Below are 24,978 nucleotides of genomic sequence, written 5' to 3'. Positions count from 1 at the left end.
ACCAGGACCAAAGAAGAGACAATGGGCCTGATTTATTAAAGCTCTCCAAGGGTGGAGAAAATACACTTTAATCAGTGAAGCTGAGTGATCCAGCAAACTTGGAATGGTTCTGGTCCATGATTCAAAACATTTGCTAGCAATTGACTTTAAAGGAATATCAGTCAGGCCCAGTAGAAGAGGCACAAAGAGTAAGAGTAAATTCTTGAATGGGAGCACCTGATCTGGTATCAACTACCTAAACCTTTATTTTACAGTCCAGCCCTGCTTTTCTCAACCTTTTTGACATTGGAGAACCCTTCAAACAACTTTTAGGTCTAGGGGAACCCCTCAGTAAGAAAAATTCCTCTTACAATGCTGGCCATTGGGAAGAATGTCACCCCTACAGCCAAAAAGATCATAGGTGTAAGTGTAAACTAACCTGCGAAATACAAATACTCAAGGAATCCCAAGCAACCTTTGGAGAAACCTAGTGATAAACAGAATCCTGGTTGAGAAACACTGGGCTAACTTTACAATCTCCAAAACTACATTATATAGGGACCAACCTAATCTATTCATTTATTAATTGTAATTTGTATGTTAAGTTTAAATTGTACAGTCAGATTATACCATCATCTTGTTGAAATTTCTTTCAACTTCCTAGTAAGGCTCTAGCACAGGAAGCCAAGGAAAATCCACCTGAAGTTACAGAGATATCAGAAATAAAGTTATGGGTAGTTTTATCTTCCTCTATTCTATGCAAAAATAAAGAAGACAAATTTTGACTACGCATACATTTATAAAAAAGCAAACTGTATGATTTATGTTGAGATATCTGCTTTAAGGTTGCTCGGTTTTTTAAATGAGACTGATGGACTTCATGAGTAGCATCTTATGTAAAATTAAATTTGGGCAGAAGCAGAAAAGCCACCACTATAACAAAGTCATCCTCCCACCTTTATATTGCATTATTTGTGTATTGCAGTGTACAGATGTTGACTCCCTGGAGAAAGACTTTGGTTCATTGCAAAGCATTGATGAACTAATACTCCCCAGACTGGCCGAAGTGATTGTCACAGCTTCCATCCAACGGATCTGTATCAGAAAATATTTACTGCCCTCTCCGGACATCTTCACTGAGGTCATCTTCAAATCTTTAAACAGAACTAATGAACTGTTCACTCAAGGTAAGTGAACTTTACATGAGACCTTTGCCAATACATATTCTCATTTCATTTGTGTGGATGATATATTTGTGCAGAAGCTGCAGAAAGAGTTTGGATCCCTTCATATTTTTTTTTTTTATTTTTTTGTTGCAGCCTGATGCTACAATCATTTAAATTATTTCCTTTTTTCTTTTATTCTACACTCAGTACCTCATAATGATTTAGACAATTTTGGAAATTGATTAAAAAGAAAAAAACTGAAATATCACATTTGCATATGATATGTATTCAGAGCTTTGGCAGCAATTATAGCCTCAAGTCTTTTTGGGTATGACACAGCAAGCTTTGCACACCAGGATTGGGGGATTTTCTGCCCCTCTCAAGCTCGCTCAGTTTGGATGGGGACAGACAGTCATTTTGAGTAGTGTTGGTCGAATATCTCACTATTCAATTGAATAGTGAGAAATTCTCTGGGTGATCAAATACCGAATTCGAACACCATTGAAGTCAATGTTGTGAGAATTCAGGTTTTTTTTAGGGTCTTTTAAGGGCTGCAAGAGCAATCAGATTGCTTTTGCAGCCCTTTACTAGTTGTATGTGTTCTTGGATAGAGTTGCTCTATCCAACAACACATAGTACAGCGCTGCAACAACAATTGCTGTTGCCCCGCTGTGCTACTACTATGTGTTCGAGGATAGAGTTTCTCTATCCAAGAATACAGGGCACTACAGGTGATGTCCTCATTCATCACTTGTAGCGCCCAGAGATCGTTGTGGAACTGCAGAGGTAATCTGCAGTTCAGTTTCCCACGTGACGTCACAATGGAACTGAACTGCAGATTACCTCTGCAGTTCCACTATGATCTCTGGGCACTAAAGGTGCCGGGGGAATCATAATATCATTGTGGGAAAACCTGTAAAAAAAAAGTTAGTTAAAAAAACTCAAACATTTCATAAATTACTTTAAAATTCATTTTTATTTTTTTAAACACATTTTTTACATTTTTTCCCCAAATTTTTACTGTTGAATCCCGTGTTTTGGGGGTCAGGTCTATCCAAATTCGAACACCAACACTAGTTTTGAGGTCTTCCCAGAGATCCTCAATGGGGTTCAATTCAGGGGTCTGGCTGGGCCACTCTAAGACATTCATAGAGTTGTCCCTAAGCCTCCCCTGTGTTGTCTTCACTGTGTGCTTGGTCATTATCTTTTATGAAGGTGAACCTTCAGCCGAGTCTGAGAACTGTGGAACAGGTTTTCATTGAGGATATCTCTGTACTTTGTTCCAATAATCCTGACCAGTCTCATATTCCTTGCTAAAGCAAATGATTCAACCTACTGCCTGGTCTGCTCCATTCACAAAGCTCTGCTTTAAGTTAGTTGAGTCAGAGGAAAACAGTTTAAACGGAATCAGCATGAGCTTATGAGGATCCTCTGTCTAGATATATATACTCGATATAGTGAAATGGCACTCATGGGAAGAAAGTAGGAAATAGAAGGAAAAAATGGTTCTAGAATTTTAAGTTTATTGGTCCCCAAGGTTTGGAGTTCCATGGCACCACATCTAGACTGTATGCTATCCATAGTTTTGCATTGAACATGTAGACTTTTCTTTTGGATATATTAGTGAAGTACTGCTACCTCTTCTTCTCTTCTCTTCTAAGATATACTGTACATATATAACTGCTTGTTCCTTAGACATAGACAAACTTATTGGAAAGCTGAAAGGAGTGATGTCATGCATCAAAACCACAGAACAAAACCATAGAAGGAAGGTGAGAAGCCTTGTAATACCTGGGACAAATCATGAACCCTTACCTGTACCATCAATGGAGAAAAGTGAAGAACCAAAGGATGGCCATCATATCATTCCTGAGTCACAAGATCACTCTGCAGGGTGGAACCAGGTAAGGCTTTCCATGTCACATTATATTCTTACCAGAAACAATACAGGTAAACTGCACCTAAAACAGATTCTGCTATTATGGATAAAACTGGAGGCTTGCAGGTAATGTTCCTATGCAAACCCTATACCCAGAGATGCACAAGATAATGGTACACACTTGGGTGCTGTTTTTCCTAGAGAATCCATTGGAAGGCAGGTAATAGAGTGCTTTCTTTTCCATGCACTTTTTAGTGCAGTCATTCTTAACCAGGGTTTTGTGAAACCATAGAGTTTCTCCAAAGGCTCCAAAGGGGGTTCCTTAAGCTTTGGCAGATTCTTTATGTGATGCGACCTCGTAGCCAATGCAACTTGGCAGAGTCATTAGCATGACAATAAATTCTTTTTAGCTATCTGCATTTTTTTCCATCGGACTTTTCTAGCTTTAGTAGAGGATCCGTAGAGATGACTTGAAAATTATTTTGATGCTTCTTCATGGGGTAGACAGGTTGGGAATAGCTGTTCTAGTGTATTGCCTTTTGTGGCATGCAATATGTAGAGAGCTCTCAATACAGCCACCTGTGCCAGGGTTAGGAGGAAATCTCCGTATCAGGGTTCATTAAAGCTGCAAGTGCAGCTTAAGCCGTTGGACCCAAATCTAACAAAAAAATCAATTTAGATTTTAAGAAGAAACAATGTAACTTTATATAAAATAGTATAAAAGTCATGGATGTATAATCGTAATTCAGCTCACCACTGAAATATATGATACAAAAGACTTTTTTTCATTTTCAGATCAATTTACTTATTTAGCAAACATTGTGTTTCCCTGAAAGGACCTGATTTTTTCTTTTATGTTTTTAGGGTCAGTTTTGCTTTTCATCTTATGAACTTGTGAAGATCATACTAGAAAACAGCCAGTCTCCAATTTCCCGGGATCAATTCAAACTGATCAGCCCAGCAATTATCCATCAACTTCTTTCTTGCACCTGTCCAGTGGAAGATTATACAAGCACGCAGCTCCCTCCTCCAACCACCCTAGAAAGTAAGAGTTATACTAAAATTCATTGTAAGCTAACTTTCTATCGTAATTTTTTAATTAATATTATTTGAGTGCTTTTCCAGAAGTTTTCTTGCTTACATGGGAAACAGAATTCTTGTTTTCTGATGCTTGGCTCCTTCCCACCCACATGGTCTATGTTACCACGTCCCAGCACAATTCCCCATGCTAAGAATCAGCCCTTTAACAGCTATCAGCCAACTCAACAGTTTCTAGGTTTTCAGACCTGGCTGTTACTGATAGCTTTGTTACTAAATTACATCAGAAACCAATCAGGGAGCCTCCTGATCATGTAATTATTATTTCAGCTAGCATAATGATTACAAGCAAGCTGAAGGCCTTTTCGGATAAAAATTATTTTCGGATGGCAGTGCTTCAGTTTTATTGTTATTGTTTATGATCCAATCATAACCTTTAAAAAAATTATGTCACTGAATCCTAAAAAGTATATTTAAAAAAAATCATCTGGGTATTTTTTAAAAATGTTATTAATATGCTAACGAAAGAGAAACTACGTAAAATATAAGCATTGAACTTAGCCTTAAATAGGGATGAGGGGGAATGCCTCTGGCATTCTCGCGAAAATTTCCCTAAAGTTCCAATGGGTTCGTGAAATTTTGCAAAACCGTCGGAAATCACTATAGGAGGATTATCACATCTGCATTCATAAATACAGCCGTGGGAATCCTCCTGTCATTGAGCGATCCCTGGGGATTACAAGTCAGAATGAGGGCTAGCCCTCATTCTAAACTGTAGTGCCCCGGGAACTACTCCTCCTCTCAGAGTGAGTCATGCAGCTTGCATTTATGAATGAATGCGTCCCTGGGAAAAATCAGAGGATTTTTCCCACGCTGCATTCATTCATGAGCAGGCTGCGGGACTCACACCTTGATCCTGGATAGAGAAACTCTATCCAGGAACACATAGTACAGGAGTGCAACAGCAATCAGAGCAGTGGAGCTGCTCCGCTGCCCTGATTGCTGTTGCCACCCTGTAGTATGTGTTCCTGCATAGAGTTTCTCTATCCAGGATCACAGGACTCCTGTGTTCTTGGATAGAGAAACTCTATCTAAGAACACATACAACTAGTAAAGGGCTGTAAGAGCAATCAGCTGACAGCTCCGCTCCCCTGAAAAACTCGGTCTCGCTGGCCAAATTTACAAAGGCCGTTCCCGCCTACATGTTTGCTAAGCGAGAACGGCCCAATTCGCTGCTCATCCCTAGCCTTAAAATTAAACATGATAATACCTTAAAATTAGAACCGACAAAACCTTACTATAATACATTAGATTTTTCTTTTCATATTAGAAGTATCTTGAAAACATGATTAAATACATATTAATATAATATCATGATGATATTAGAAATTGAATGTTACAGAAAATACAATTCATAACACACTTTTTCGAATAGTTCCTAGGATATGGTTACAGCACAATTGCAGTGTTGCTTCTGACGGTCGGCTCCATGTTTGGTGCTACTCTTATCATCTTCAGTTCTTGTGAAGAAAGCTACAAACTCATCCTACAGTTATTTGTTGGACTGGCCGTCGGAACGCTGTCTGGTGACGCACTCCTGCATCTCATTCCCCAGGTAAGGAAGTATTTTTACTGAAACCTATCATAATTTTATTTCACCTACAAGTAATGTGTTTTTTTTTTTTTTAATTTTTGTCTTTGCTTTTTCTTTTGATATTCAATATAAATACAAACCATGTCAATCAGCAAAACAAACATCCTGATTAAAAAAGTAAAAGTAAAAACAGCAGGGTCCTCTCCTCCTCCTGTGTCATTGGTTGTATCTGTCTGTCATTTGCAACCTCCATTTAAAGTACAGGGCTGTGTAATATGTTAGCATTTTATAAATCCTGTTTATTAAAAATTATAATAAAAAAAAGAATAAGGATTCAGATTGGTGCAAAAAAAATACCATTGGACCAAATAAATCTATTCATTATCCTTTGTTTGACAAGAGGTAGGAAACTATAGCATCGCCATGAGTGGACATACAGCATCCACTTCAAGGGGGCCCCCCACCCTCCATCACCTCCATACATCTGAATTGGTACCATTTTTAAACATGTGCAAGTGTTTTTTATTTTTGCTTTTTTTTTAAGCAGTTTCAATACTAAAAAGTGAAAAAGGAACCTCACTGTCCAGGTTCACTGCTATCAATCAGTCCTCAAGCACCTGAGAGTTCTGCTTATTGAGTTGAAATCCCTTGTCATGTTTTCCTGTTTTGTGATTGCCATTACAGTGGCCTGATTAATCCAGACATAGACTGTAATGTCGCTCTCAAAGGATCATAGCACCTTCCAATAGCTTATTTTTGTTTTGGCTGCTGCTAATGGGCAAGCTACAGTGGTTAGGTGGTACTGTGATTTTGTGACTTCAGCACCAGGATATCATGCGGTTTGTTGTCACCTGTACAAGGCAAATGCAAAAAATGCAACCACTGTTAACCATATACAACAAACACCGCTCAAACCCACCAGTGAATGCTCCTGGATGCTTAGAGGTTAAAGGTGACCACACAGAAGTGCGTGACCACAGGATTGAAAAACGCAAATCTAAATTTAGACTTAATCCAAGGTCTAACAGTTGCACACAGTACAATATTCTCTAGTGGTCATGTAGCCTGAGCCAAACATTTGCAAATGTTGGTCTTTTGTTACTGGCCACAAAGGATTCCAGCATTTTTGCCATGTGTGTTCTAGTAATAGATGATAAATAATACCTAAAATCAGCTTTGCACTTATTTTATTGGATCCCAATTGGTATGTTTATTATGTAGCACGCCATCACCCCTGGTGCGGAAGCAGACAGATATTTACTAAATGCCCCTGTCCTGGTGCTTCTTGAAAAATTTGATGTGAAAAACATTGGGCAAAAGTTTATTGGTGGATGGAATTGGGATAAAGGAGTTAGAGTGCAAGATACCCAAAAATAGCAATGGCAACACATCTGAATCTGCTCCATTTCAGGATTAGTAAACAGGAATATGACTATACTACTGCTGCTAATGGCCAACTGCTTTGGTTTCTTGAACACAGTAGCTGGCCTATTAGTAGCAGACAAAAGGCATAGTAGCTAGTAGAAGGTGCTATGATCCTTTGAGAGTGGCCACTGTCATGGCCAAACTAGAAGCCAAAACTTTAGACAAAGTACCATAGTGTTATATCCCATTGTCTAAATTCAAACTCTTAATTGAGTTACCCAAAACTGGTTACTTCAATATGTCAGCTAAGTCTAGAGACCAGAAAAATATGTATGTTATAATGTGCCATCAATGAATTTTTTAGGTTCTAGGTATTCATGAAAACATTTCCCATGACCACCATGGAAACAATAAAGAACCGTACTTAGAGGAGAAACAGTACTTGTGGAAGATAATGGGAATGATTGCCGGCATTCATGGATTTTTCCTCATTAATAAGCTCTGCTTTCTCTTTGTTTCATCCACCAGACAGGTAAATGAAATGTTCTCTCCTCATGAACAGATTAAATCATTTTAATTTGTACGCATAGAAAATATTATTTCAGAATAAAGGAATTTAGATGGATTGGCCTATCCAGTGCCCAATTTGTTTAATTTTGTCTTCAAACTAGGCTGGATCTCAAAAAACAATTGATTGACCACGGTTTTCATCTCCAACAGTGACCAGATAGTCAGGGGCTTCAAATTAAATTCCTAATTACCAATCTCTACAGAGCATGTGGCAGATGGCATTTACTAGGTTTTACTGAACATTTTTTTCAGGATTTATAGAAGTCACTTTTTGTTTTTGGCTTCTTAAGATTCTCAAATACTATGTGGTCCCATAAGAAGCTCCCATGTGATTATTATTTAACTGGTTACGCCAAGTGTGTTTTAAAACAAAGATATAATCATATTTAAAATCCTCATAAAGATGGCAACATAATTGCCAACTAAAATGATTGGGATGTTTCTTTCCTGAGCTCCAATAACTGTGCTTCCCCTTGTCTGCTGGCACATTCTCCAGGACATTGGCAACCTGGGAATATTTAGGTGGTCTGTTCTGTAGGTAGAAAAAAAGACACTTGACAGGTATGTCATAATTTCCCAATAGCCAAAAAGTAGCCACAGGGGATGGACTACAGAAAAAAACACCGTAATGGTCAGTAGAGTCTCTGACAAGTCAAAGCCTCCTATACAGCCTGGGTCCAAACTAGTCCAAGTGGCTCCACATGAGCATATGAATGCTTTAAAGTGGTACAGAGATACCCATAGGTAAATCACATTACCTGCATGTCAACACTGGTAAAACCTTAAAAATGCTTCAGGTAGTGTCAATTTTACTTTAAACCAACTTTGCTGAAGAGGTATTCATAATGGAAAATCTTTTACAATTGACATGGAAATGTCGGGTGCTGGTATCCTGTTATGTGCCCTGCGGTTCCATCTGCAATCCTTTATTTTGCTGCAGGCACAGTAGTAACATAGAGGCCAGCATAGGAAACAACAAAAGTGGAGGACCAGACATGGAACACACCCAGGAGTGTATTGGATACTGATGTTCATGTAAGGGGTTTTCTCCTTTACCTAACAAAATGTAAACCTGGGGTCTGAAAGCAACATGCTGCATGTGCTGAATATTCATTACACAGCACCATCCATTGATCTTACTGGCCATCATTATTAAAAAATCTGCATGCAGGACATGTATGCCGCTCCCTGGCATGCTTCAAACTATGAAGGGACTACAAGGTTACCTGCACTTCAGCACTGTTAAAAATCCTAAAATGTTTCAGGCCAGTTCAAAGCCCAAATGAACTTTCAACTTAAACTAAATACATTCCATGTGCAGGAAATAAAAACTGTGCAGAATCTTATTGTCCAATAAGATTGTTCCACCTGCTGAGTCAGATCCCGAGCTCTGCATACTACAGGGATTAGATTTTCTGCAGAGCTGCAGGGAGACCACTTCTTCCACGCATAGGGTCTGATTTATTAAAGCCCTCCAGGTTTCCAGGTTTGCTGAATCACCCAGCTTCACTGATGAAAGTGTATACTCTCCAGCCTTGGAGAGCATTAATAAATCAGGCCCTATGTGTGGAAGAAGTGGTCTCCCTAGACTAGTAGGGGAAAAGATTTTCTGCTCAGTCTTTGGCTGCTGTTTTAAAGAAAAGAAACTTTAAGCCTTTACATTCTTTTATTTGTATGCACTTGTAATGCACTTAACCAATTTAAACTGGAAGTTCAGTCTATATACTTTAAGGACACTCAGCACTTTCAAAATAAATGTTTTCAGTTCTTATTCTCCAGTTTCTCACAGTGGCCTTTAAAGCTGAAGTCAGATCAATGTGAAATTAGGGGAAAAAGCTTGACTTTGTTTTGACTCCATTCTCTACCTGTACGATATTGTGCTGGGTTTACATGTATTTTCAATTACGTAAGTTACAGTAATACACTTGAGCTCATTTAAGGATTACCAAGGCATAATTTTGCTGTTCCCTTTGTTCATTTCATATGGCTTCCTAGAGCTGCAATCTCTTAACAAGCCAACGTAAGACTGTTCTCAGCTGTATTCTATATTAACTCACTCGGTATGCGGCCATTTAATGGTTCCAAACAAGACATGATTTAGAGCAGAATTCCAGAATGCTTTGTTCTTAACTTCCTGGAACTTACAATGCAATAAACAAATGTGAATTAGCTTAATGCAGAATTGCCTTTTGGTTATTCGATAAATATTCTGATACCAGGAGCGAAAGCCTTTGTTACAAAAAAAGATTATTTAAACCGATCTAAATTTATTCAGGGAGGGTCATAAAAGAAACTTGTCAAGTGAGATATATGGTGACTGCCATAGCTGTCTTGATGAGCTCCATTGTTCCATACCAATACGCTTACCCAAGGCAATTGTTCTGATATGGAAATTTGGAATTGCTGATCTGCCTACTTGTTCCAAGTCAGTGAATTAAAAATACTCAAGTAAGGGTGGCAATATTAGAAGTAGGTGAGCAATGGCCGTATTTGTTACTTTGCTCAGCTTTGCTTGTTGGTGACCACAGAAGAAATGGGGGAATATCAGCCCAATGGCTACAGAAGCAGCAATAAAAATGGTAAAAAGTTGTTAAAGTGGCAGTTGTTGCTGGAATAAACATGCAACCTAATACTCACTTATTGTTTTACCATTCATTCAACCTCATCTATTGCTAGCAGATATGGTTTTTAGGAAAAAAATGGAGTCCTTGGAAGTATTAGACAGGGGCCAAAAGATAACTTCTTCAAACCTAAAATAAATCATGTGCCTGGAGTTCTGCTTTGAAATCTTGTTCCTTCTGCAAAGGTAGCAGATGGAGAATTACCTTGGAGCTACAGGGACGTGCTAATGGCTTAGCAGCCATTGGGTTCCATCACAGCCATCTGACAAACCGAGATGTGATTATTCCATAGGTTGATTTAAATGAAACTTACTGATTTACTCTGCTTGGGCAAAATATATGTTCGTTTTAACATTTAAAAATATTTTTCAAGCGCAACTAAGTCTTTTTTTCAAAACAATTGTGATCAGGAAGGAAAGGTTATTTTATTGCAGAAGGGACAGACAACTGTACAGGTAACCTTTCCAGCCTGATTGCAATATTTTAAATACACCCACTTGTTCCCGTTTCATGGCAGGTGCCTTCATCTTTTAAACATCTTTATTGGCCAGGTCAGAAAATGTAACTCCCACGCATATGGTGGGAGGGCATTCAGTCCCGATAGCCCCGGGCAATGTCGAGTTACCCAGCACATCCCGACATGTACAGCTCCGCAGGTAAGTATTGCATGTCTCTTCTGCAATAATTGAACCTGCATATCACAATTTTTTTTTTTTTTTGCAGAACTTTAGTTCTGCTTTTATGCCACAAAGAACACCTGCCCTCTTTTACTCAAGTCCTAGACTAATATGTAAATGGAAGGTGCACTTTAAAGGGTACCTGAACCCGAGTAACAATATTTTATTACATTCAGATTTTCATTTTTTAGATTTGATGTCAAATCTAAAATTTGGATTACCTGGTTGTTTAAATAGTAGCAGGGTATGAACGTATTGAGTAGCTGCTTGTGCCACCCCTGATAACCGCCAGTCAATGGGAACGCCGCTCACATAACAGCCGTTAAATAACGATCACACAGTTGCTCATATTTGGGTAAGCAGAATCAGAAATTTGAGCAACCCTAATGAATGCATTATTCTTTTCAGCCTTTGTTTCATTTATTTTTACCTAGAATGACAACATGTATCACTAGAGCAAAAGTGTGTTAGGACTGAGGTATACTTACCCTTTTCTTCTTTTCCAAAAGATGGGGGGAGCAGTCTGTAGTTCACAATCAATAGCTTGGGGGAGAAAGCGCCGTATGCAGTCATGTTCTTTCTTTTCTGACTGTTCTATCTACGTCACCTGATCTTGCACCGTGCAGGTGTGAGAATGGGTGACATTGCTGCTGTAAATGGGGAAAAAAGAGTGCTGATCTCACTGCGCATGCTTGAGATTGGCATTTTTCTCATGTAGGAAATCGGGCATGTGCAGACAGAGCAGCCAGATACCCACGTCATGCATCCCAGGAGACTCTGCGCTCCCATTCTGTCTTTATTGTTGCAGCAATAAAGACAAAAGTGGAGAAGCTTTAACGTTTAATATTTTTTTTTAACCAAACATACCTTACATAAAAGAGTTGTCTATCCATTTATGTAAATTTACAAGTTTAAATGCTTCTTGTATGGGACTGCTAAATATTTCTGCAAGTAGGATAATAGTAATAACAATCAATCTCCTTTTGAAAATATTGACCTCTATGTTCCATACATAACAGGAAAAATATACAATAATGACTCCTTTTTTTCTATAGCAATTATAATTTTTAGCCAATTAAAAATAAAAAATTGACAATTTTTTTAGTAATTATTGCATGTGTCATAACTTGGTGATTTGAGCCTAATGTCAGTGTTGCAATAAAAGGAAAGAGACACTTGATATTGTCCACACAGCATGGTGAAATACCAGGGAAATGAAATGTTTTGGTCTTCTGTTCTCTGGGCTTGTAGGACTCTTTATTGCGGTATGTCTGTTCTGACTCAATCCGCAGAATTGCTTTCAGCATAAACAAGAACACTCGATCTGCCCAACATCATGAATAGCTGAAATTGTATCAGGCTGAAGAATTTGTGCTCTTGATGTGCAGATTCTGCTTAAAGGGTCAGTCCTCTCAAAGCTGGTATGTCAAATTTACGAGGGTGGGTTGAGATTTCCTTCCCAGGAGGCTCTTTCTAAGAAGTTTTCTGCTCTGGTTGTGTTCTCTGTGGAATAAATAATAAATAATAAATAATAAATCTGATAAGGTGAGCAGGGTGCTCTCAGGATAGTTGCAGGAGATGGGTGGAACGGGGAACGCATCAGTAGAGATTTCATTGCTGGAATTTCCAGGTGATGCAAGACACTGTTGGAGGCATCCGTCCAAAACCAAACCCTACATGCCGGTAGGCATCTATCCAAAGCCAAACCCAATTTTAGGTGAACTGAAAGTTCTTATATCTTCCCAACATTAGGACCAAATATTCTGCATTCAAAGATAAGAATTAGGCTGCATACACACGTGCAATAATTGTCGTTGGAACTGATTTTTCACAATCCTTTTCAATGACAAAAGACTGCATAATGCATTAACGAGCATATACATACATCAACGTTCTGCTCTATGGAGAGGGGAGAACAAGGGATCGGATCGGATTGTTTCTTGTCTGTTGTCTGGACAATGAGTGCTATACACACCTCAGATTCTCGTCCGATATCAGCCCTGAGGGGATTAACATACAAGAATCATCTGACGTGTGTACGTAGCCTTAGTAGGACTGTTTGAGATAACAAAGTGTGCAGAGGACAGAAGAATGTGCACCCTAAGCTGGAATACATTTTTTATCCTGGGAAATTTTTTCAACTCTTTGAAGGTGACAATTTTACGGGCTGGTCAACATTGGTCTTCAAGTCTACAGTGGCCCATCAGCGGGCACAAAAAAATCTATTAATGGGGACATGTGAATAGGGCCAACATAGTTTTTTTGCAATCTTCCTATATTCCAGACAAAACCTACTACCTGATAAGGACAACCTATAAGGATTATTAGACTGGAACACACACCGTCTTTTAACAAATACATTTCTTTTATAAAATACAATATATGTAACATATAACATCTTAACATCATTAATTTTTGAAGTTCCAGTACAAGTTTGTGGATTTATAACCATTACTTGAAGGGCATACTCACCTAAAAACTGATTTGTCCTCCTATAATGAAATCAAGTGGACATGAACCTTACAGCACCTTAATTGATTTATAACATTTATTAAATATTTCACTACATGTTCTGTAGCGTTGTACAGTAAACTGGCAAAAAGTAAATTATACAAATGTTTAAGATATTTAAAACAAATGCAGGTTGCAAATAAAGAAAACACCAAGCAAGCTCCAGGCAACAAATCTAAACCAAATCTGGAAAAGTGACTTGGAAAAGTGAATTCTGATCAGAAGCAATGGGTTACTGCTCTTTACATTGTGTGTTCTTTGAGTTGTTTATTATATATGATGAAAAGAGGATCCTATTCACAAGAGCTTGAAAGGTAAAGGGTGGAAGATTAAAGGTAAAATGGTGCAATGTGCAAAAGAATTGGTTACATCTGCAAGCAAAACTTTATTCTTCTGCCTGTTTCAATTATTGTAAATTGATATAAGCAATTAAGTACTTTAGAGAGGCAGAAAGGGAAAATAATTAGAGCACACATTAAGCTTTTCATTGCTAAAAAACTAAAATGGTAATGGAGAGCAAATTTTATGGAAGCCAAGAAAGAAAACAAGGTTACTGGAGTACACGACTACTTGTCTTGGCATGACTTTTCATGGCATTCTTTTGTATTTCTGATATACTTTCTTGTTGTAGGGTCTATCATTGGTAAATGGGCACCTGACACATTCCCATGATCTTCCATTGGAATCCCATTTAAATGATCAGTCAAGAAAAGCCAAATCTACTTCAACAATTCAACTGGTAAGTTGTTTTCTTCCTCATTTATTAGCTGCTGTTTCCAGTGAATAAATGTGACAAAGGTCTCTATTTAAAAAACGGGGAATAACACATTCCATCAAACATTCTCTCATGGGAATTGTCCTGGTCCGTGAGTTTCAAAGACAGTAAATGATTCCCACCAAGGAATGTTTGAGGGAATGTCCAATTCCTTGTTTTATAAATGGAGCCCAAAAAGTAAGACATGTATGAGAGTTAAAGCTGCAACAAGACCATACATACAAAAGAGAGAGGACAATATGCAGCAATGTCCAAAGCCAAACAAGTCTACCCATGGATATTTTTGATCCATGAGTAGACTTGTTTGAATGATGTCTGGTTGAGCCCATTGAATCCACAGCTTCACACAGAACTCAGTTCTGTTCATGTTTGGTTCCTATTAGAGATACCCTACTACAATTTGCTATAGTCCAGGCTATACATAGAAAGTGACTATACAGCACTAAACCTAATGTAAGCCCAGAAGAACCATTGATTACTTCAGGAATCCTAAGAACAGGTTTCATGTTTATCTAAACCCTAAAAAAAGTTTTCTTACCACTTGTCTATAAAATATGTAATCGGAAGTGGAAAAATACCTGCTGGTCCTGCTCATAAAACATGTGAGCTGCTAACTTTATTTTTTATCAGTACATTTTATCAGTTGTTCCTAGCTTTCTCTGTGGACTACAAAACACTCACGCTATGCTATGGATAGGAGAGGGAGGAGTTTTGTAATCTTGTCCCAAGACAGTAATTCCGGGCTTTTTTAATATGGGGGAACCCTTAATGTACTTTCCGTTTTCAGGGAACCCCTTCTATAATTACTCCATCCACAGCTCACAGTACATTAGCATGGTGGTCAGTGGGAAGAATGTCTCTTACATTGCTGGTCATTGGGAAGAATATCATCCTTACAGACAGCCAAAAAGATCATTGGTGTCACTCAAACTGACCCAAGAAGTACAAACTGCTCATTGCTCAATTCCTCATATCAACATATGGAGGAACCCTGTCCTAAGATTACAACACTGCTCCTTCATAGATAGCCTACAGTAAGTAAACGTTGGCACCAGTGACGGATGTAGCCAATGGTGGGCTCCTGTTCAGAACTGACTTGGGGCACAATGCTAAATTGACTTGGGTCATCCATGGTAGCGCCTGTAGGTTGAGAGCAGCTCAGCACCCTCGTGCAGTGGCACACCTTGCACATCTTTATGTCCGGCCCTGGTTGGCACCCTGGGGCAGAAAGTGTACTACTGGCAGCATGAAAAATAAACATAAAATCAAATGCTGCAATTACATCTAAGGACTGGTAAATGCAATGTATTACATGTTGTTGGGTTTAAATATGCTTTAATCAACTTCAATTTATTAAATGTAATGGAGAGGAAAGTGAGAGAGAAAAGGGTAGCACTGAAATAATCAGGTATTATGTAGTATTATGTGATCAGAGATAAATCTCCAATATAATTTTATTACAAACATACATGTAGATTTTTGTATATCAGCCTACTCTATGATTAACATATAGAGTAATTAACAAATTATATAAATATATCAATATATAATCTACTTTATGTTCTATAGAGAAGTCCTGAAGACTGTGAGCCTACAGAAGGCACAGTGGCAGAAATCACCCCTGTTAGTCTGAGAGTGAGAGAAAAACGTAAGTATACAAATCACAATCATTTATTTTAGGTAAAGCAATATAGTAAAACCCCCCGGGGAAGAAATACTTCAAAATTGGGCTATTGCCCAAGTTGCCAAGCCAATTATGATAAGTACATAATTTAAATTTGGGGAAAAAAGAGAGGCTCTTTTAGGCAACGCAAATACATAAGGACTTTATAAGTAGGTAAGTTTTACAACAATACAATGAAAAAGCCAAACTAGTATATTTTTTGGCAGAATTTTACTCATGTATTTTTGATGGACAAATATATAGGAAGCTGATGGGAGGCATCCTGTGATTCTGCATGTCAGTCCGAGCATCTAGGACAATTTATACAGGGACAATCCACATTCAAACACCATTTGATATCATAATCTGGGGATCCCTCCCTATTAAGGAAATTCATCTTTAATGAAATATAACTTGTGGTTCTTATTGACTTACCATTAATATGCTATAAATGGATCTTCCATCTATGACCCAGTAATTCACTAGATACGGTGTTACTTTATTTGTATCAAATTCACCCTTATTGCTTATCCCAAACAATAACACTACTCGCGTCTTCACTATCAGACCCTTCTTATATCTTGGTATATCTTGTTATATTTAGGTAAATAATTACCTATACCCTCATGTCAGATTTTAACCACTTCAGCTTCTTCCTTCTCATACCAACATCTCACTCAAGTACAACTACAAACCTAGCTTAAGTCTCTTATCAGTCCCCTGATGAAGCCAAACGGAGAAACGTGTCGGGTTCAGATACAAATTGATTTATTTACTGTTCAATACTTATTCAACATGTTTGGGAATCTGTTTGCATTTTTTACTTAGTTGAGTTTTTTCTAGATCAGTTGATTTCTATCTAGATTTGTATATTTATATTTGTCCATCAAAAATAAATGAGTAGAATTCTGTCTAGTTTGGCTTTTTCATTGTATTGTTGTAAAACTTACCTACTTATAAAGTCATTATGTATTTATGTTGCCTGAAAAAGCCTCTCTTTTTTTCCACAAATTTATATAATTTTTTTTTATTTAATCACAATTTTTTTTTTTAATTATTTTATTTAAAACACATCTGCCACTGGTCCTTTACATAAGTAATCCTGGATATTGGTGAAATGGTAAAATTTGCAATGGCACATGTGCAACTCAGTGAACAAATTATTAGAAATGGGAAGAAAAGAAGCTTTGAAATACAGAAGAACATGCTGAGTCTTTCTTGCAATAAATGCCTACCTACAAGAAATGGGCTGTTATATCAGTGTTTCACTACTGCCTGTGATCTATGAATATGACAGGAATAGCTCCCACTCAAAATACATAACTTCCGCCTGTATGCACCGGAGTTATATCATCCCAGGGACTGACTACACTAAGCTGTGTGTGCATATTATTGCTCTTCCATCAGATGGCGCTAGTTCACCTTCTTATTGCAACAGACCTTTAACGTAAGTGCCCTGTGTCAGGTAGGGTGCCCTTGTGCACACAGCAAGCAATTAAAATAAGGATCATAATTGCAAATACCAAATAAAAATAAAAAGTACTTAGGTGGCATATATTCAATAAAGCGCCTTTTTAGATGTTTGTATAGAACTTTAGATGTGTACGGTATTTTATCATTGTGTTAGAGTGTGTGTCATTTGTGTATGTGCAGTATATGTGAATATTGTGTTTTTTTCCTAGATAAAGGAATTACTCTCTTAGCAATTATGATCTTGGTGGGAGATAGTTTACATAACTTTGCAGATGGGATGGTTATTGGATCAGCTTTCTCCTCCTCCACTGAAACTGGTATAGCGACAACCATTGCCATTCTTTGTCATGAGATCCCCCATGAGATGGGTAAGTATGACCTCCGTGTAATGTCTACAACATATTTTCTTTTTGTATCTAGATTTCTCTAGAGATATCTCTTTGATATTTATAAAAAATGTGAGTTATTATTGTAAAATTACAAAACCACCATTACTAAAATACCAAACAAATGATTCTGGTGCCATATTACTTGGTATAGAAAGGTTTTGGTTTGGCACACAGGTTTTCAGCACAGGAGAGCTGTATATAAGAACAAAGGGTTAGGTTTTGCATATCGGGGAGCTAGTGTTAGAGTAGGATTAGGGGGAGGGTTAGTGTAAAAGTTGGGTTTAGATAAAGGGTTAGGGTTGCACAGAGGGTTAGCAGTAGGATTAAAGGGAGTGTCAGTGTTAGAGTCAAGAATAATGGAAGGGATAGTGTTAGATTTACTTTGAGCTTTATTAATAAAGTTATATAAAGGGCAGTGTTAGATTTACATAGAGGGAATTGGGTTATATAGAGCTTTAGGATATCAAGAATGGTTAGTGTTGTAGTTTGGCTCATTTTAGACATGTTGGGAGCCCTACAGTCCACCGCAGGCTCATCCTTGGTCCCAACCTCTCCCATTCAAGTAAATAGCATTTGGAACTCTTTTTTTGGCGTGCGGCCACAGCTGGGGCATGCTACATTTGGTTGCAGTGGTTGTAGTCTTAAGATAGCCACAGCTGAGTGCAAATCTTGTTGCCCGCAGTGCAATTTGCCTCTCCTGATAGCACAGAAGCAGCTTGATGTGTGGCCAGGAACTGTCAGCTGCAGACCTTAGGATCACTGCAAGGGTTAGTGATAGGTTTGGGTTTAACCTCCCTAGCGGTACATTTCTTTCCGGTTTTATATGTCTAAAAGCGGTACATTGTTTTTCATTAAAAATTTTTTTACAGTATAATATAATAGTATGAGTATAATAAAGTTTGAAACACAAAATCATGTAAAAATAATACATTAAATAAAATAATAAAAAAATATAAATATATATTATAAAAATATATATTTTTTATTTATTTTTAATATATATTATTAAAAATAAATACAAAATATACTCATACTATTATATTTACTGTATAAAATAAATGTTCTTGAAAACAATGTACCGCTTTTCCACATATAAATCCAATGTATTGCATTCAATACAGGTATTTTGTACTGAATTCAATACCGCTGGGGAGGTTAATAGAGGGTTAATGTTACATAGTGGGTATGTACGAGGTGTCTTTGGGGTAAAACATTCCCTCTACCTACATCCAAAGCTCCAATATAACTAATTTATCAAGAAAAATTCCTTCATGGTTAATGGACCCCTGACAATTCCTTAGTTAGGCATTTTCTGACCCACAGCTCACATTTAGGTGAATTGGAGTAGCTGGGAACCATTATCTGCACTAGGCTATGGCAGTTCGTGATTGAGACTCCAAATGCAACTATTTGCTTTTGGTTGTACAGTTGTATTTAGAGAATATGCCCCCTCTACCACAGCCACATGCAAATCTTGGTACCTGGGGTGCCGTTTTTGGCTCCCAGGTGTACAGCATTACATTACTTTGCACCCAGGTGCAGACAACCACATGGTTTTGCACCACAGGTGTGAAATGGGCCCTTACCAATACCTAGCAACCCCTTGAGACAAGCAGATGCTTTGTCTTAAAGTCTTGAACTTAAATATTAAATCCATATTTCTAGTTAATTGGAAAGTACACCTGTGCTCTATTTTAATATAGTAATATAATATAATAATAATATGATATGAATAGTATAATATAAATATTTATAATATAATACATATATTTAAAAGTTATTATATAAATAGGTTTCGTGTAATACCTTCATTTATTTTGAGACCATACATATAGTAGCTGAATCAAATGTTTTATATTTTCCCAAATATATATACCGAGCAATGAATATGCCAAACTCTTTTCTCATTCTTCTATGAATTGAGTGTCCTTGGATTCAACTCAGCAATCTCAGAGACATGATCTCCATTGCTTGCACCGGCTTCATGCTTCATTCTGCTAATCTCCTGCTGGTTAGGACTATCAGAATCTTTTTATATTCACCAATCAATTGATTGCACTTTCTGGATTTAGCATACTTGCAGAGTAATTGTAATATTGTTTGGCCTTAATGAACCATAGAATGCTCCGGGCTTCATTTAAATTAAATTCAAGTAAACCAGTGACAGACGTTGGCATTATGAATCAATGATAAATGCTAAAGAAATGCATTGGCAGAGGTTAAAATGATTAATAGATCCAGAGATAGGAAGAAAGTGTAAGATCAAATCTAAACTTCAAAGTCATGAGTGGCATAACTGATGGTGACTGGGAAAGGTAGAAGGGGCCATGTCTGACTTTTACTAAATAACTAAACTACAAAACAAAGACTTATACAGTATAACCTCGCCTATTTGTATATCTGTACCACCTAATTATTCTCACCTAATTTTTTTTCTTTTTTGATTTTTATGCTTTTTATTATTTTATGCTCAAAGTGCATTTCACATATTGTATTATCCTTAAGGAAGCGGTAAGAAAAAAATCAAAAAAGTGTAATTCTGCCATGCATTAGTTAATTCTTCTGGACATTCATTTCAGATGTCTTAGGCTTTACACACCTCTCCTATATTTGCATATGGGGAAGATTTGATTGACAGTTGCATTTAATAAAACTTAAGTGGCAGATAAAATAGCAGTATCGATGGAGGATTATTTAGAGGACAGTAGTTCTCATACAAACCTATATACAAACACTTTCAAATATTGTGGCCCAAAGTAAATATTTTAGATGACTGATTAGTACGGTGGTCTATTCTGTTCTACAGAGTTGGGAGCACGAAGTAAGAGTGAAAGGATGTCAACAGAGTATAAACTGGTATTGGATGTGAACAGTCGTTAACGATCCAACATGGTGCATCATCAACAAGTTCCTCCATGGATTCAGGGGTAACCTGTACACACATGATAAAACCCTATAAGACATAGTTGGTCCAGAGGAAGGCAAACAAATCCCCTGGTTCAATTTGCTCCAATGGGGGAATTCCTTCCTGATTCCATGAGGCAATCGGATGTTCCCTGGATCAACAGTCTCTGTTATCTTTAATTTAAATCCTTAATACCCAGTTATATTCTGTGCTTTTAGAAATCATCCAGCTTTTTCTTAAAGCAATCTATAGTAGTTTCTAGTTTTCCTCCAGACGCAAAGAGTACCTCTTTGTAATGATCTCAAAGTGAATAATAGGGAAGAGAGTTCTCTATATGGGCCGTTTATATATTTATACAAGGTGATCATTTCCCCCCTTATACGTCTCCTCTCAAGGGAGAATAGATTCATTTCAGCTAATCTCTCCTCATAGCTGAGCTCCTCCATTCCTTTTTGCTCATTCCATTCCTTCTCTGCACTCTCTCCAATTCCACAATGTCCTTTTTGTGAACTGGTACCCAAAACTGGACTGCATATTCCAGATGTGGTCTGACCAAAGCTTTGTACAGGCGCAGGATTATGTGTCCATCTCTGCAGTCTATTGCTCTTTTAATACAAGAAAGTACTTTACTAGCTTTAGATATTGCAGCTTAGCATTGCATGCTGGTATTAAGTTTATGATCTAACAGAACCCCCAGATCCTTTTCCATTTCTGACTCCCCCAAATGTGTTTCCCCTAGACAGTATGAAGCATGCATGTTGTTAGCCCCCAAGTGCATAACTTTACATGGTATATTGTTAGGCCCCCCAGCTTTCACACAGTCCCTCAGGGACGATTACAAAAAGTAACCCCAGATACATTACCAATATGAAACCCAGTAGGTTGTTACTGACCAACGAGGTATGCCATGCCTCTAATGGGGTCATTATCAATTTCTATGACCAATATATGACCATTATGGACCCTACAACCCACACAATACTACCATGACATACAAATACATTACATATAACAAATACAGGGAGGTTGAGGTTCATTAGATACCACCAAAGTTCCGGTGGTGTTTAGCACCCTCCCAACGCCTTCTAAAGAAGACCCAACTCAACCCAACATTGATTTTTCCAATCCTGTAAATTCTCCTTGTACCCACTCCCCCCTTTATTGCTTACAACATCTGGGACACTGTCACCTTGTCATGTGGGTCTTATGCCTATCCTGTTTTCTTTTTGCTCTGGGTGTGTCTCTGATTTTTTAACGATAGTGCAAGAAATTGTACTGAGCTTTTGCTAAGTCATTAACACTAGCCTTTATTACCACATCAAAAATTAAGGGAACAGCACCACAAAAAATAGCCTTTACTATGAATTATTGGTTTTCTACTTGAATTGGACGGTCTATAGATAAACAAAAACACAAACAAAGCAAAAAGTAATGCAAATTTGCAAGTGTGCATCATCTTTACCTTGCAAGTTGTAAGTGTTTGCGTTACTAATTACATTTTAATAATGCTTCAATACTTCTGCAGTTAACATTACACACATTTTCTCTTATAGGTGATTTTGCAGTGTTGCTGAATACAGGACTTACAGCAAAGATCGCCTTTTTAATGAACTTTATTAGTGCTTTAACGGCTTTTGCAGGCCTCTACATCGGACTTTCAGTGTCCACCAATCCCGAAGTGCAGATCTGGATATTTGCAGTCACTGCAGGAATGTTTCTCTATCTGTCTCTAGTAGAAATGGTGAGTATTGCTAGGAAACTACTGTATGTGAAGCCACAGCTACCTTTAACACCAAATCTTCAACCAATGTAAAAAAAAAAAAAAAGTAATAAAGTTACTGTCACAAAATCATTTGACACCTCAGTTGCAAACTTATGTCAAATCCATAAGTATTGCTAAAAAAGCCCAGCAACCCACAGTAAGCCAAAGTGGACCAAGGCACAGAGCCCATTAAATGGAAGCGATGAGTGATGAGCCTGAATTGAATGGAGTGAATAGGAGTGGTTGTAATAAATGATGGCTGCATCCACAGTACAAAGCTTCAGCCATATGCAAGTGTGAAATGGCACCAAGTGTAGGTTCACATGGGAGGTAAAGTTGCAGTGCGATTACCACTTTTCCCCAAACGTAAACTGTTTTCATATAAGTTTTTATTATATGCTCAGTTTACACATTTAGTTTAGTTTATGTCCATAAGAAATGGGTATATATAAAATCTAATACTGCAAAGCTTGTGTTAGGTAATTGGTCCGGCTGCACAGTTCAGATGTTGCATGCTATGTACACCATTCCGGGCAGATTGAGTGAAAGCTGCATCAACAAAAAATAACAGGTGGCAAATGAAATAAGCAGTGAAAATGCAAGATTAAAGTGCGGATAGAACTGTCCTGTTACAGACCCAATTCATGGGAAAGAACCTCCGTGACCCTCTGTCACCCGCAGAGAATAAATGGACATGTAGAATGCCCAGGATGGTTCAGTTCTATTTCTGTTTTGTGACCTTATACAGGATTCAAGCTTATGACTCAAAAAATTCAAATAAAACATAAAATAAGTTAAACCCTGCAATGCAATAACCTTTTGACTTTCTGCAGGTACTGAAAAACATTTTGTCCGGCAGGAGATCCAAAGTGCTCGTAAGTTCTTCTTAAAAACTGACAACGCTGCATTTGAATCCTACAGAGTGCTGTCAGATCTCCTTGAGATCATCCCTGTTAGATTACAGAATGCCTATCCCTATGTCATGGAATCATTCTTAAGTCATTTGCTATTTGTTAGCAAATGTTTTGAATCCTGGACCAGATCCATTCCAGGTTTGCTGGACCCAGATTCACTAATGAAAGTGTTTCCTCTCCAGCCTTGAAGAGCTTTAAAAAATGAAGCCCAATGTTGTCAGTATTTCTAAAAGGTGCATGTACTGTAATCATATACAGTTGACATTGGAAAATCCGCCAACCTCTGGACCTGAGGAGTGCCAGATTTTCGAAAATTCCAGATTTTTGAAAGTTATACTTACCTTCACACACAGGCCAGCCTTCCTCTTGCAGCACCCGCAGACATCTGGCACAGTTCCAGGGAGCAGGGATGTCTCAATGTGTACTTAGTGTAGCAAGCAAGACCTAACAGCTATTTCAGCGCCATCAAAACATAAGTGGCCAAACAGTGTACTACAGTCCCTGTATAGAAAATGCGATCCGAAATTCATGCCGGAAAACTCAAGGAACCGTAATATTGATGATCTTTTTTTTAACAGACATACGTTAACATTTGTTTCTGCACAAAAATGTATCATTCTACATGATAATGCAACATAAGTAGAAATCTCACTCATTACTATGTAGCTAGCTGACACATATGAGCTGCAGCTGAGTTTAATAAATAAAATTGAACATGTAGCATTTTACTGCATCTCTATCAAGGAAAACCCGTATTTTTAAATGCTTGATTCTTATGCCGTTGCCCTTTATGTATTAATGTGATTCATGTCTGTCTTTTTTTTTTTATAGTTGCCTGAAATGACTCACATACAGACACAACGGCCCTGGCTAATGTTCTTCCTGCAGAATCTCGGCTTGCTGATTGGATGGCTCTGTCTACTGCTGTTAGCAATTTATGAACATAAAATTAAACTATAACACTAGCCCCCCCCCTTTAGCTGAGGACCCGCTGTTATTTTTATTATATTTTTTTTCTTATTAATAGATACGCAGCTTTACCTGGTATTTCATGATCCTGTAAATGTAGACAGGAATCAGTGTTACACATATTTGTTTTAAAAATAACTCTTCCTGCTATACATGAAATAGGCCACATTCCAATATCCCCCATTGCTTAATGTTTTATTTGCCCACCAACATTTTTTATGTTTTTTTCAGGTGAATTGTAATTCTGGCAAAAATATAATAAAGTGAATCTGATTCTGATATGTGTCTCATGTATGAACCTCAGGTCGTTATAAAAGCAGAACTAATTCTAATGAGTACAATGTCATAAAAGCTTTACTAGGTTAATGGCATTGCAAAAGAAGTCCTGCGGGCTGTGCTGATCAATGAATGCAGCCACGGCTGCAAGGGTCATCAGGATTTTCCTTGCCTCAGCCAATCAGAGAGCACTAGAGGTTTTGAATGGGGAGACTTGTTCGCACACAGGAGGATTCCGGGGGCTGCATGAATGAATGCAGCCATGTGTATCCTCCTGTAATGATTTCCTGAAACTTCCGATGGGTCCGCAAAATCGGTTCCCCAAAATTTTGCGGATCAGAAGTTTGAGGAAATTTTCGCATGAATTCCAGAGGCTCATCCCTAGTTGATAACTGTCCAGGGAAATAATTAGAAATTAGGGGGCACCCCAGGATAAATTTTGCAATTTAGTT

General features: G+C 37.8%; 1 protein-coding gene across 1 annotated transcript in view; it reads left to right on the top strand.

Moving 5' to 3' along the window:
• SLC39A12 (solute carrier family 39 member 12) overlaps window positions 1-24,529 on the top strand; it is a 30,713-nt gene extending 6,184 nt beyond the window's left edge. Inside the window, exons 3-12 of the mRNA XM_072412769.1 lie at window positions 965-1,166; window positions 2,841-3,049; window positions 3,889-4,069; window positions 5,505-5,677; window positions 7,386-7,553; window positions 14,032-14,139; window positions 15,745-15,823; window positions 17,521-17,679; window positions 22,159-22,346; window positions 24,113-24,529. Coding sequence (XP_072268870.1) covers window positions 965-1,166; window positions 2,841-3,049; window positions 3,889-4,069; window positions 5,505-5,677; window positions 7,386-7,553; window positions 14,032-14,139; window positions 15,745-15,823; window positions 17,521-17,679; window positions 22,159-22,346; window positions 24,113-24,241 — 1,596 coding nt within the window. The 3' untranslated portion in view covers window positions 24,242-24,529. The remainder of the gene's footprint in view (window positions 1-964; window positions 1,167-2,840; window positions 3,050-3,888; window positions 4,070-5,504; window positions 5,678-7,385; window positions 7,554-14,031; window positions 14,140-15,744; window positions 15,824-17,520; window positions 17,680-22,158; window positions 22,347-24,112) is intronic.
• The last annotated feature ends 449 nt before the right edge of the window (window positions 24,530-24,978 follow it).

Source organism: Pyxicephalus adspersus, chromosome 5 (genome assembly GCF_032062135.1).
Source record: "Pyxicephalus adspersus chromosome 5, UCB_Pads_2.0, whole genome shotgun sequence".
Lineage (NCBI taxonomy): Eukaryota > Metazoa > Chordata > Amphibia > Anura > Pyxicephalidae > Pyxicephalus > Pyxicephalus adspersus.
This window is presented reverse-complemented; position numbering and strand designations above follow the sequence as displayed.